The sequence below is a fragment of the Pinus tabuliformis genome, chromosome 6 (assembly GCF_031772625.1).
Source record: "Pinus tabuliformis cultivar Carrire ecotype Pingquan chromosome 6, CPIR1, whole genome shotgun sequence".
NCBI lineage: Eukaryota > Viridiplantae > Streptophyta > Pinopsida > Pinales > Pinaceae > Pinus > Pinus tabuliformis.
Genome location: NC_142292.1, coordinates 1,815,825,177 through 1,815,838,916, shown reverse-complemented (window position 1 = coordinate 1,815,838,916; position 13,740 = coordinate 1,815,825,177). Strand labels below are relative to the sequence as shown.

Genomic DNA, 13,740 nt, shown 5'->3' with positions numbered 1-13,740 from the left:
GAACCACCAGTTAGGAATATGTGAAGGCCAATCGTACACCTTCGTGGAGGTATTGAAGGGCAGGATAGAAGGTAGATCGATCAAGCCCTAAGGCTTAGCAACTTGCATGAAGGTAGGAGTAAGGGATATAAACCGACATCAAAACCATCTCAGGGTGCGGAAACTTGGTTCCAACATCCCCCCATACTGCTTCGGGTGAGACTTCAGTCCACGCTCCACAGAATGATGCCGAAAGGGCTAATAGTGTAGGGATTTGTTTGGCTAACTAACGTTGAACCTAGGTCAGGGCCCATGGAGCCAACATAGTTGTATGTGATTGAAGATTTGTGATGGTTTTTTGATTATTTTAGAGTAAATCAATGTTTGGTTCAGAATGACAATGATTTAGTTTTAGGGTTCAATGTTTTGAGATCTGTATGTAGGTATGCTTCAAGGAAGTCGCATATACAAACAGATTTGCCAAAGTAAAGTAGCATATATATTCTGACATTTATTGATCACGGTTATATTCTGACATTTATTAATCATGTTTTTTAGTTGGTTCAATGAGTGGATGCAATCTTTGGTTGAGTATTGGTATTATGGTTACAATGATCTAACTTCTTTGGTTGTTTGAGAATAAGTTTATTGATTTGGGTCTCAGTTGGTTCAGTGATTGGTTGATTCAGTTGGTTCAATGATTGAGTGATATGTTGCAATGATCGGTTTTAGTTTTATTGGGCTTAAATGATGGTAGTGGGTCCAGTCCAAAAATTTGATGAAAAGTGGCCTACAAGTTGTAATGTTTTGTATCTCATGGATCCAATGTGAAAATTTATGAAACATGGTCCATGGAAGTGTTGAAGGTTGGAGCCTTCAGGAAGGGAGTCGAATCTTCCTTCCAGTGCTAACTGGTAATTCAGATCAGGGGGTAGGAGCTCCCTTCTGGTGGGTGCTAGTAAATGGCATCAGGGGGTTGGAGCTCCCTTCCACTGGGTACTAGAGAACGAGAGAATGTTGTAGCCTATTGCAAGTGGGTGCCTACATGCTCGTATGAATCTACGCCAATATATGATTTTCATAATTTTTTCATTATAATAAAAGACAAAGATAGAGACGACAATAGCGGTGGTTTTCTCCCATACTAGGTTTCCACCTAAAAATCCAGGTGTTCATGTGTGTTGATATATTTCTTATGTGTGATCATTTATTTTTTTCTTACTACACATGGTTACTTCTTAATTAATGTCTAAAGAAGTACTTATGCATTGTTTCAATTTAAACAGATGACGAATTAGTTGAAAAGTTAGTTAACTAAATATACGATAGTTATCCTCATCATAGTCATGTACATACACTGGTTCACTTAATTAAAGACACGTACAAAAATATGTATAAGAAGTTGAAAGGTTTTAGTGAGTTTGAAAATACCGATTCACCTCCCTTCTCAGTATTTTTCCCAACAATGGCATACTTATAACTTTTTTCACTTTTATTGTACTTTGGGAAATAAGATAACAATAATAACAACATTTTATATTATTATTCTATGTTATTGCAATGATAATAACAAAATTGGTTTTGTAGTAGAAGAAACAAGTAAAATATTACTCATGGTTTCACAAAAAGAAGGATAAGTAGAAAACAATACCATGATTGTGCAACTATATCTCCATAGCTTTGCATTTGGATTAAATGGGTTAAAAATATGGCTTTGCATATTACTTAAGGTATTGTAGGTGTTAAATAGTTATGGTCATGCATGTAAAAGTAGGAGATTACTTATGGATATAACTTTTACTTTTACATGTGTAAAAAAGTGTCTTGAAAAGAGGCATCATGTATAGAACATTATTAGTGGTTGTGACATAGAAATGTGAACTGGTAGAAATTTAATATGCGATGAAAAATTTCATAATCTTATGGGCTTTGATAATCTTGATATTGGATTTTACTGATGATAGTGATTGTACGAAAGAATCGTGACTATCACAAAGGATGGAGTGATAGTTTTATAAACAAACCTCTTTTGCAATGATTAAAAAAAAGATTATAACTAATATTATTGCAAGTGATCAGGTCAATATTTATAATTATTATTACATGTATAGTAGAAGATCATCAAACACATTTTACAAGGGACAATCTACTACAGGAAACAACAATGCCACAAAGACATTGTGATCGAGGAAATGTGCGGTAAGGTGTTTGAGAAACATGATATCATATTCAATGTATTGCGCTCTAGATAATTATGCTTGAAATAAAGATTATATTTTTTTTTTAAATTTCAAGAATGAACCAGGGATGGACTCCCTTGTTGTCATTGAGTGAAGAGTGAACTCCCTCATGAAACATTTAATAAATTTGTTTGTTTTTTCCTTTAAGGTTTCCAAGGTATATCGGTATCCATTTATGTGTTTCCTATTACTTTATCTTGACGATATTGTTACCTTGCATTGCATCTAAGGTTACATCATTCATTGTGTTATTAACAAGCTTAATTAAATGAACAATTTCAATGATGCAAAGTTGCAATAGAAAGCATTATGTGAACAACTTGCATTAATGGTTATTACTTTATGAAAATTTCTAATCCTTTTATAGAGGTTAATTACCTTAATGATCATGATTATATCATTTCATTATCAGTTATGGAGTATGGGATAAGTCATTGGAAATATTATATGTTGGTAAAACTAGTAAAAAAATTTAAGACTGTGTAATTTTTATGAGGTATATTGAAGGATGTTACAAAAACATTCTTGGCCCATTTTCGTCCATTCAAATTTCACTTGTTTCTTCTGCAAATAAGTTATGTGATGTGCTATCCTTGAAAATTGTTTTATAAATTTATGGTAATACCTAGTAATTCCCATTAAAGATATTATGTCTTCCACATCTTTCAGAAATAGCCAATCAAGTATAGATTTCACTTTTTCAGCATCCATAATTATGCCTTCTATTGATATCACGCGACTAAGCTATTGTATACTGTCCCAATAAAATTCAGACTTGTTAGCATATAGATGGTGGTCGCATAGGGTTGGTAACATTATTTCCAAGTGTTGTTTGTGCTCTTCATATGTCTTAGACTATACTAATATATCGCCTATAAATATCAATACAAAATTACCCAAAATCTTACTGAAAACTTTGTTCATCGAACACATGAAAGTAGCAGGTGTGTTTGTAAGTCCAAAGGTAACACTATAAATTCGTAATGCCTATATCTTGTCTAGAAATTTGTCTTGGGTATGTATTATTCTTCAATCCTCAACTAGTGGTAACCAGGTATGAGGTCTATTTTTGAAAATAATGTCTCTCCCTTGACTTCATGAAACAAGTCATCAATCCTCGAAATTAGATGCTTATTTTTAATGTCCAATTAATTCAATTGGTAGTAACTAATGCATAGTATAAACATCCCATCCTTCTTTAAAAAAAAGTAAATGGTGATGTGGATTGGATCATTATATTGTTTTCGATCCATCTCGATGCATTTGGAGTGAAAAAAGTGGAGGAATCAACTCACGAGATAGTTTTTACCAGCTAGACCCAGTTTAGCAAAATAATGTCTTAAACCTTTCGGGAGCATTTTGAGGTATCAAACGATGCTTTTTTGGGGGTAAAACTTTATCACTTTAGCACCGCACTTTTTCATGGTATTCTATACACAAAGATATTTCCAACGATGCAAAAAACACACCAATCGGAGTATGTATGCAAAGGTTATGCCACTTTGAAATTGAACCCATTATTCATGGAAAAGGGGCTAGCCACATGATTATGATGTAAAAGACTCTAGAAGGGTCTATATTATAACTCTAGTGAAGAGTTGATGTAGTCAAACTTAACCACTAATAGGCTATCGAGTTGTGTTATGACCGGGCCACTAGGAGGAAAAGGCATTCCATTCTTTCGAGAGTATTTTGTGCCATAGTTGAGCAAAGGTAGCCAGGTGAGATAGGAGGTAGAGCACAAAAAATGGATCTATGCACTGTAGCATCCCACGGGCTAGAAACATTACTTCTTTGTACCTGCATCTATATTTCCATATAGAGAAAGAGAGTGAAGCAGCCTCACCTTCTAGCTGAGTTTTGTTCAAAAAGGGTTTTCGAGAGAGCATATCTTAAGGCTTATGTGTGTGTGACCTTATTTTGTTGTTCTCTACTTTTCTCCATAATTTCCATATAGATCTAGAAATTAAATTAAAAATCTAATAATACAAAATTTGAGTATTTTAATATATTATTATCAAATCTGTGGTGAGGAACTATCAAGTGGAATATCTAAGACAATTTACGGATCAATTGGTGCTCCTCATAATGACACACTAGGCCACATATACCCTTTATTAAGCAGTTCCTGTAGGTACACTTTTAACTCCATGAGCTCCAACACACTCAAGTGATAAGGAGACTTCGATATTAGAGTTTCTCTTGGTACTAATTGTATAGATAAATATATCTCCCTTTTTGGTGGTATACCCAAAATATTATTTGGAAACACATCATAATAATCCTTAATAACTTCTAAATCATCTACAGATCTTCTTACTTTATTTGTTGAATGATCTTCCACTTAGGTGCCAAATAGTTGACATCCTTTTCTTCCAGCCCTTTTTAGCTGCAATGTTGATACTTTTCATATAGAGATATGCCTTAGTATGCCTTTCATAATTTGCACTTCTCCATTTTCTATTTTACAAGTGATTATTTTATTTAAGAAGTCAACAATTGCTCGATGTCCTTCTAGACAATCCATCCCTGTCAACATATCATTAGAGCCTAGTGGTAATATATTTAAATTTATAGTAGTTTGATTCTCATTCAAAGACACCAGACATGCCTTCAACCAATTTGTCACTTTCCTTTTTCTTCTCGTGGATAGCTGAACTAGACATGAATATTTGTATTTTTCAAAGTTTAATCTACATTTTTCTACTATAGGCGGACTAACATAACTTGGGCTAGTGCCCAGATGTATGATTACATAAATAGACTAGTTAAGAATAGTACCTTCTACTTCCACCATTGCGGTAGAATGCATTGTTTGAAGTCCCTCCAATGTTGTATTGATATGTGGTATATTCCTAGCGACGTCATTAATTGTAGAAGTCTCTTGTAGGTGTTATAGCTTTTTCACACTTCAATTATTGTAAGGAGAATTCTATAGGTTTTAACCCTATACAGAAATTACCTGCATAAGAATTCTACAAAAAAATAAATAAACAAAGGAGAGAACATAAAACATAAACAAATATACACAGATAGTTTCCTGTGGATCCTAAAACCATGACTACCAGATTGATTTTTCATTACGTTTCTTTCAATGTTAAAATACATATATATACTTGCCGAAGCATTCATAAACCCCAATCCATTAACCCTAAATTAGAATATAATCGTGGCTCCCTTGACGAGATCTACAAAATACCATCAGAAGAAAACCAACATGCCCTAAACCATGTGAAAAACCGGTGCACAAAACTATAAGTAGGTCCACCCACATAATATAGAGTCCAAAAAAAAAAATCCTAAGGCATTGCCCCAGACCCCATGCAAGGGTGCTACCCCCGCACCTGAAACCGCCCAACAAGGGGGTTGTGCCCCCCATGACACCCCTACTATGCTCAGCGCATGTGATTGGTCATGGGAATAATATAACACACACCCAAAAATTCCTCAATAAATGGCGTTCTCTACAACTCCATCACTTCAGGGGTTCTCTTTCCTTACCATTACCCCCTATTTTGGCTTCTTCCTATTTAGCTCCAACTTGGGGCTATTTTGGGCTCTAGATCATTGAATTTTATTTTTGTTTTAATTATGATTATGATTTCTCCTTCAACTTATGATAAAGATACTTTGTGACCTTATTCACTTATCATGCTTATTTTTGTTCTAATTATGATTATGATTTCTCCTTACACTTATGATAAAGATACTTTGTGAACTTATTCACTTATCATGGGTAGTCCTACGGACCAATATTGTTTCACTCCAAGGTCCATGCATTTTCATTCAGTTGACTTTTTCATTATATATGTAGGTTTGTTTCGTCAATTTTCCATAATTCTACGTATTCTATTCATAATATTCTGGTCATTATATTTATGATTACTCAAAATCATTTCTTGTACGTTTAAGAGTACATGACTTTTATTCTTTTATATATATATGTTTTAAATCCAAATTTCTTTTTCATTTGTTAGGTTTACAAACGCTCGAACTATTTCTAATATTGTTTGGCAATGAGACTTTATTTTTATTAATATTATCAATACCCTGCCCTTTTGCCAACCCATTAAGCTCATAATATGAACCTTCGAATATCGATTATCGTTTTTCTTTGTGGTTTGTTGGATCTATTTGGTTATATTAGTTTGTATTGAAATGTAGAGGAAGCAACGACCTGGAAACCTGCCTCATCACTGCATTCACACACATCAGGGTAATGGTGGCATCGATCTGGTTACCTTTTTGGCAATCATTTTAGTTTCTGTACTCGAAAATTGGGATTTAATTGTAAGTTATGAATAGTCAAGATATGTCAGGAGGTGGTTAGGATAAACACCCTACCTAGTCTCACCAGGGGAATCTTCTTTGTTATTGAAACCCTTCGAGGAAAAAGCTTTGAGCACTTTTTTTAACTTCTTACAAAACCATAAGGTTCTTCTTATGAGATTTGAGGGAGATTAATCGCATTTATGGTGGATATGTCTCCGGTCAACTCTAGTAAAGTTCTCCCACTTACGGGCACCAACTGGGCACCCTCTCATCAGTCGTTTTTTTTGTAATTCCTATCATTACAATTTTTCGATTTTATTCCTTTTTTACCATAAAATCATTTGTTGGAGTCACGATTGTCATTACATCAAAACTTGCAGGTGTTAGTAAATAGACACATCGGTAAATTTAACCAGATGCCACGAAACACACAGGGAGCATGAGATCATCCTTCTACACCGCCATTAATAGGGAGCAAAACAATCTCCCCCCTAAGGCGAGCCAGGTGTGTTTCGAACTCGAGACCTTTGGCTCTGATACCACTTGTTGGAGGCACAACTGTCATTACACCAAAACCCGTAGGTGTTAGTAAACAGACACATCCGTAGATTTAAACACATGCCACGAAACACACAGGGAGCGTTGGATCATCCTTCTACACCGCCATTAACGAGGAGCACAACATCATTATGATTAATATTGTTGTGTTTATTTTTTTTTCTCTTCTTAGTTATTGAAAAGAATTATAACCCTTATGCCATCATTCATTGGCAGGAAGACCAAGTTTGAATGCTGAAAGGTTTTAACCTTGGCACCCTACTATGATACAGAGTTGGGGTCTCCGCTTGACTACTTCAGGTGCTATGAAAACCATATCTTTGAGGTAATTAACCCCTTAAAAACCTACCCTATTTGAGATGTTTCATCTCTCTAAAATTCTGGTTCAAGTTTTCAAGGAGAGGTTTCTAACTGTAGAAAATTTGTGATTCCTTTGTGTCTTTCCCTTTGAGAGAGATGGTGTCGACTCTTATGCACCAGGTATATATATATTTTGAATCCCTACAGTGCAAGGTTTTATCCATTGACAAGGGTTTCCTTAATTTTAAATCTTTATTATTCTTTCCACAATGATATATGTAGGCTCGGTGTTGGTCCATTCTGTCAGGCTTAAAACAAGGTTTCAAGGTTTCACTTCTACCTGGTCACAAGACGTGGTTTCAGGTTCTTACCATTTTTTTTTATTGCATGCAAGGTTTTTATTTTGGCCATACAACGATTGTGAGTACCCTTCAATTTCTTACTTTATATTTAACTTTCCCACAACATTTAGGGTCGGTCCTAGCACGGCTGTCAAGTAACTATACTCAATGTGAAAACTCATAACTTGCAAGGCTACGAGCCTCTCTTTTGTATGTTGTAAAAAGACTTTCTAAACTTGATTATGCTTTTAATTATTTGAAGCACTTAATATCTCAGGCTCCTAGGATTACCGAGCGCTATGGGAACGAGAACTTCCTCTACTAATTTATATAATTCCTAAACGTAGCTTTATAAAAAAAATTATTAGATCGTCTCTATTTTTCTGGTCTTATACGGTATACATACTCCTATTTTTTAAAATAACATTTATATATTTTTCCTTTTAAGAAGACATAATCTTGTTCCTTAGTGTCAGAATAGAGATGAAAAGCAAAATATATTTTTGGATGTGAGACTCTCTTTGGATAGTTTTTACCTTGTTTCTTTTTCCTATATCTGCATGTATTAACACTCATTTGTTTATGAAAGGTTTAGAGGAATATTCTTATATTGGACAGAGCATATTTTCTTGAATCCTTTTACTTTAATATATACAAGATTGTATGCAAGCTATTATGTCCCAAAGGCAGTAATTATTTTCATGTTGTAAATTTTCTCTATGGTTTTTATGTGTATCGATGGTATCATTAACTCTATATCAATGTTATATAAAGGCAAATGTTTAATCTATAGATTTACATGTAATGGAGTCGAGAAACCGAGAGGGTCCGAGTAGCGGGGAATGTATATCAGTTCTTTGTGTCTTAACCCTCTGTGTCAAGACTGAGGGTATTAAACTTAGAGGCTAAGGTTATTATTCCCCTAGTCAATCCTCTAACCTACACAACTTCGAGATTTTATTTCTCAACTAATACCATATATAAATATACCTATACATCTATTTATACATTCAACAAAATGCACTCCACGTTTTTACTTCTTTGCATTTGAACACTTACTCAATGATTTACAATTTGACCAAGGTTATGTTATTTCCTACCCTATTCCCTATGACTCCACACCCCGTGTGTGTGCCAATGTCATCTACAAAACATGGTTAGACGACACAATATGTTTTTTATTAGCAACAAAATACTACTAGTCTACACAATAATTTCCATTCATACACATACACCTGCATTCTTTTTTTATTTTCTAACATGAAAAAATATACTTATGTGAACCCTTGAGGAACAAGCTAAAGGGCACCATGTTCCACCCAACCTTGAACCATTTTTTCTTATTGATTCCCTGGAGCTTTACTTTAATTGTTAGGAAAAAAACAATTCAAAAGCTTTGTCATATTTTGCACCTCTTGAACCCTTAGCGGCTTCTTGCTAAATTTTTTTATATCCTACCAATATTTCTCTCCCACTACTATCTTGCATAGGAATTGTCTATATCTCCCACTATCCTTACAAAGAAAGACAATTATATCGACTTTCTCTCTATCCATAAAAAGAAATATTGTGGTTTCCTTTTTGTGAGTACTCTTCCCTTTTTCCTTGAATCTTGCAATGGAATTTCAGAAGGAAAATCAAACATAAGGATTTTTCCTTTTTCCTTGGTTTCTCCCTCTCTATGCATAACTAACTTAAACTATTTTTTCCTTACAGATAGATGTTAATCTCACATGTTGACCTTTAACATTTTTCTCAAAGGATTAGCACACAACAAAATAATTTCTAATTATATTATTGTGAAATAATATTTTCATCTTCATGTTTTATCACATGTCATTTTATTTTCTCGAGCCACATAATTAAATAAACCAAGTCATATGATAAATTTGAGGGAGTATTACATGGTAAATGTGAGGTTATATATATATATATATATATATATATATATATATATATATATATATATATATATATATATCTATATATATATATATATATAGATGGGATATTGGAGTCACTTGGGCTTCACTCAATGAACCTTTGACATATCACGTGCTTTCATCGTGGCATATTAAACAATACCCTTAATTTGACTACATATTGGAAAATACTTCTAAAAACCACATTATTTAATCCCCTACCAATATGAACCCAATTCACCTTCCCAATTTAAAAAACCTCTACTTTCACTAGGTATTGTAGGTATCCATTTTTCATTAACATTTTTTACACCCCTTTACATTTTTTCATTAACTTTGAGCTCCATTTTTTATACCTACCAATAAAAAACCCTTTACCCCCTATATATCCCCCAATATATCATGTCATTTTTCCTTAATATATATCCTCCAATATGAATGCAGGTGGTATGGTATTGCTCCACCAATGAAGCCCCTTGATTGGAGTTTTACATATTGTATAGTGGAAATTTATGATGCTAAGAGATCTTTGTTAAGTTTTAGACAAACTTGTTCTGAGAAATTCATAGAACACTGAAACTCTACATTACATAGTGAAAATTTAAAATTCTATGTCAAATTTAGGAAAAAAAAATGACTATAAAAAATGAAAATAATAAGAATAAAAATTGGCTAATATATTAAACATAATTAAATTGATAAATCTTAGGCTTTTGTGATAATATAATATCTTCATAATTAAATTCTTATCAAATTTAAAAATTTACCATCAATTTATATTTTAAATACGCTAACTTATAAATTAGTACGGTCTCAAAATATTTAAACTTAGATGTTGATGTCAAAGTAGCCAGTAACCATCGTAATAAACGTGATGTCGTATGAAATGAATGCCCGGCTACCTCGATCTGTTCATTGGTCGGAAACTCATCAACGAGGAAAACCAATGTCAATGCATTCGAAAAGGGAATCGTCACCAAACTATTTCCTTGGTTCGATCTGCGTGGGAATTATCCTTTGACTAGATGTTTCTTACATTTGAATGGATGGTAAAGTAGCAAATAATGGTGCTGGAGGTCATTTATTAGAATTGTTCGGAATAAGGTTAACGAGTAGTTGTGTGTAATTCATTAATAAATGTAGTTTGAAATGTTTTGATTATTGTTACTAAGTTATAATGGTAAGGTATTGATTTGTTAGCTATTAAAATTAATCTAGATATTATAATGGAAACAAATAGGTAAATCTAGTTAATATGTAAATTCTAGCTAAAGTTTTGCTGAGTTAAAGTGTTCTAATAATTTTTTTCCAAAAATTATAATAAAAATTAACATTTAAACTTTATTTAAACAAATCTCAAATTTTTATTAATTAAATTTTGTTTAAATAATTTTAAATGTTTGAAAGAATAACTTCGGCGAAAATCATATGTAGATAGATATTTGTCGCGTTTCGAACCAACTAGTGTGGTTCTTAATAAAATTTTGTTTAAATAATTTTAAATATTTGTAAATTAACTTTGTCAAAAAATAATTAATTGATTATAAAACTATTTAATAAAATTGTTTGTTAACGTTTTGATTAAATTGCTCATGAAATGTAGTGTAAGTAATGGATGAAATTTATTTTATATAAACATTCAAATTCAAAATTCATAAAAAGACATTTAAAATATAAATTAATTACAAATTATAATATCCCATAAAACTTTTAAACTTGACCAAAAAAATCTTGATAACAACATCCAATTAATAAATCAAGTAATAAATAAATAGCTCTTCGTCTCAACATTAAAACTAACCCTAAAGTACAACTTATTTAAAAAACAAAACAAAACCATTCATAACCCTAACGAAAGCACAACTTATTTATTTAAAAACAAAACCAAACCTTTCGTTGAATTATCAAATTCCTCCGCATTTAAAAAAACCACAAAATACAAATAATGGTATCGAAATCTCTGCCCTAGATATGCGATGCCGTATGAAGGCCACCTGTCTTGATGACTTCATTGTTCCACTGCGCACCAACGAGAAAACCTTATCTTAGTCTCTCGGAATCGTGACGTACGAGAAAACTACATCTCTGGGTGGTCCATAAACCAAGGACTTAGCTCCCTTCATGTATCGTTGTCATACACGTTGCAATTCTGCGTATCAATCAATACACAACTTCAGGCCCGCAGGCCTCTTTCTTGCGTGTCTTCTGGCATCAGATCTAGAGAACAGGAGGCTCAATTTTTACAGTGTCGAAAATGGACAACATGGAAGCTGGAAGACCTCAGAGTGATCCCATCGTCTTCCGATGCCCGATAGACACTGAGCTGCATCCGGCTGCTGTATTTGCTGCAGATCGACCGCTTTCTGACTCTGCCGTGGTCACAAACAAGTCAGTCTCGCCCTCTGTCGATGTCGATCCTGGCGCCTTTGAGGAAACGGAATACAAAGGTTTGAGGATTGTACATCTCTTGACAGCATGCGCGGAAGCATTGTCGCAGGGAGCAGAAGATGTAGTGGAGGTCATACTCTGCAGGTTGCGACAGCTGGTTTCTCCCACAGGCTCCACCATGGAGAGAGTGGCTTACTATCTCTACCATGCTCTACTTCACTCTAAGGTCAATTCCCTAGATCATTTGGAGCCCAATGATAAAAGCAATTCCCTAGCTCATTTGGAGCCCAATGATAAAAGCACCAAGGACCATTTTCTGGGAGCTTTAAAGCTGCTGCATGTAGCTTATCCTTACATACAAATACCTCACTTCACTGCTAACCAATGTATTCTGGAAGCAGTCGCTGCAGCCGGTGTTGCTAATAATGTAGGAATCCATATTATTGACTTTGATATAATGGAGGGTATGCAATGGCCGCCATTAATGGAGGTCCTAAGGAATCATGGAAATTTATACGGTGTTAGTCACTTGAGGATCACAGCAATCAAATGGGCAGAGGACGAGGAAGAATGTCTGCTTTATTGTGGGCAGACAGGAAGAAGGCTGTCGGAGTACGCAAGCTCTGTGGGGCTCCCGTTTTCGTTCCAGGAAAGGGATTTGAAAGGGCTGAAACAGGTCCTACCGTTGCATGAGGGGGAGACTGTAATACTGAATTGTTTATGGCAATTGCCTCACATGCTCAATCTGCGACCCAAATCGCAGTTATTGGAATTCCTCATCAGCGCGCGCCACTTGAATCCCAAGGCCGTTACGCTCGCTACGGGCCCACAGGGCGCTGAGAGTAAGAGGGCCAACTTCTTGGACAGCTTTGGTCGTTGTCTAGAGGATCTGTGCGCTATTTTCGACTCGCTTGAAGCTGGACTCCCACAGCATGGGCTTGCAAGAGCGATGGTGGAACGCATATTCTTTGGACCCGCCATGTCTAGGAGAGTGGTGAGCAGTAGTGCGTGTGGCCCACCTGATACCAGAAAATCCAACGTTGTTGACCTCCCTCTCGAGTGTGGTTATGGTGAATGTAGCATAAGCAACGACACTATGTCGTATGCAAAATATACGCTGCAGAGTGTGCGTACAGGATGTTATGAAGTAGAATTGGTAGGTGATCATCGACTGGTTCTGAAATGGGGTTCCACCCCTTTGGTGTGGCTGTCTTCGTGGAAATCAACCTCAACATCATCATGCATATAGCAGCAAGGTAGAGCTATATCAACGAATCCGTCACCACAGTTTGGTTATTTGGATGTGGAAATTCAACTCTGTCTTATTCCCACAGTCAAAAAATCACGTAATTCTTCTGGAAATATATGTTGTGTTTTGGAAACTTAATTTGCAAGATTAAACAGTTTCTAAAGAATATACAAAAGTACGACGTGGGTATATCTGATGAAGCATTCATAGATAGAAATTCTTAAATTGAGACGTATGTTTTGGTATTTGTGATTAAAATCCAGGATATAGGTAAGAGTGGTTTTGTATTTAAATAAATATAAGGAAACGAAAGAGGGAGCTACAATGGAGACAGGGAAGGAAAGAGGGAGCATACAATGAAGATATTCTAGTTACGGAGGGAATTGCTTAAGATGTAATGTCATAAATATATTAAAAATATATAGTTTAGATGCTGTTTTTTTATTTAGAGTTTGAGGATGATGAGATGAGGGAAAAAATAATTCAGTTTT

At 34.6% G+C, this 13,740-nt stretch overlaps 1 protein-coding gene across 1 annotated transcript; it reads left to right on the top strand.

Annotated features, from left to right (window-relative positions):
* The first annotated feature begins 11,866 nt into the window (after nucleotides 1-11,866).
* LOC149266276 (protein NODULATION SIGNALING PATHWAY 2-like) lies at nucleotides 11,867-13,249 on the top strand. Its single transcript, XM_089407711.1, has one exon. It carries the CDS (start codon nucleotides 11,867-11,869, stop codon nucleotides 13,247-13,249), a length of 1,383 nt encoding a protein of 460 aa, XP_089263837.1.
* The last annotated feature ends 491 nt before the right edge of the window (nucleotides 13,250-13,740 follow it).

Excerpts from the sequence above, each read along its gene's own strand:
- LOC149266276 (XM_089407711.1), top strand. The coding sequence starts at position 11,867 with ATGGACAACATGGAAGCTGGAAGACCTCAGAGTGATCCCATCGTCTTC.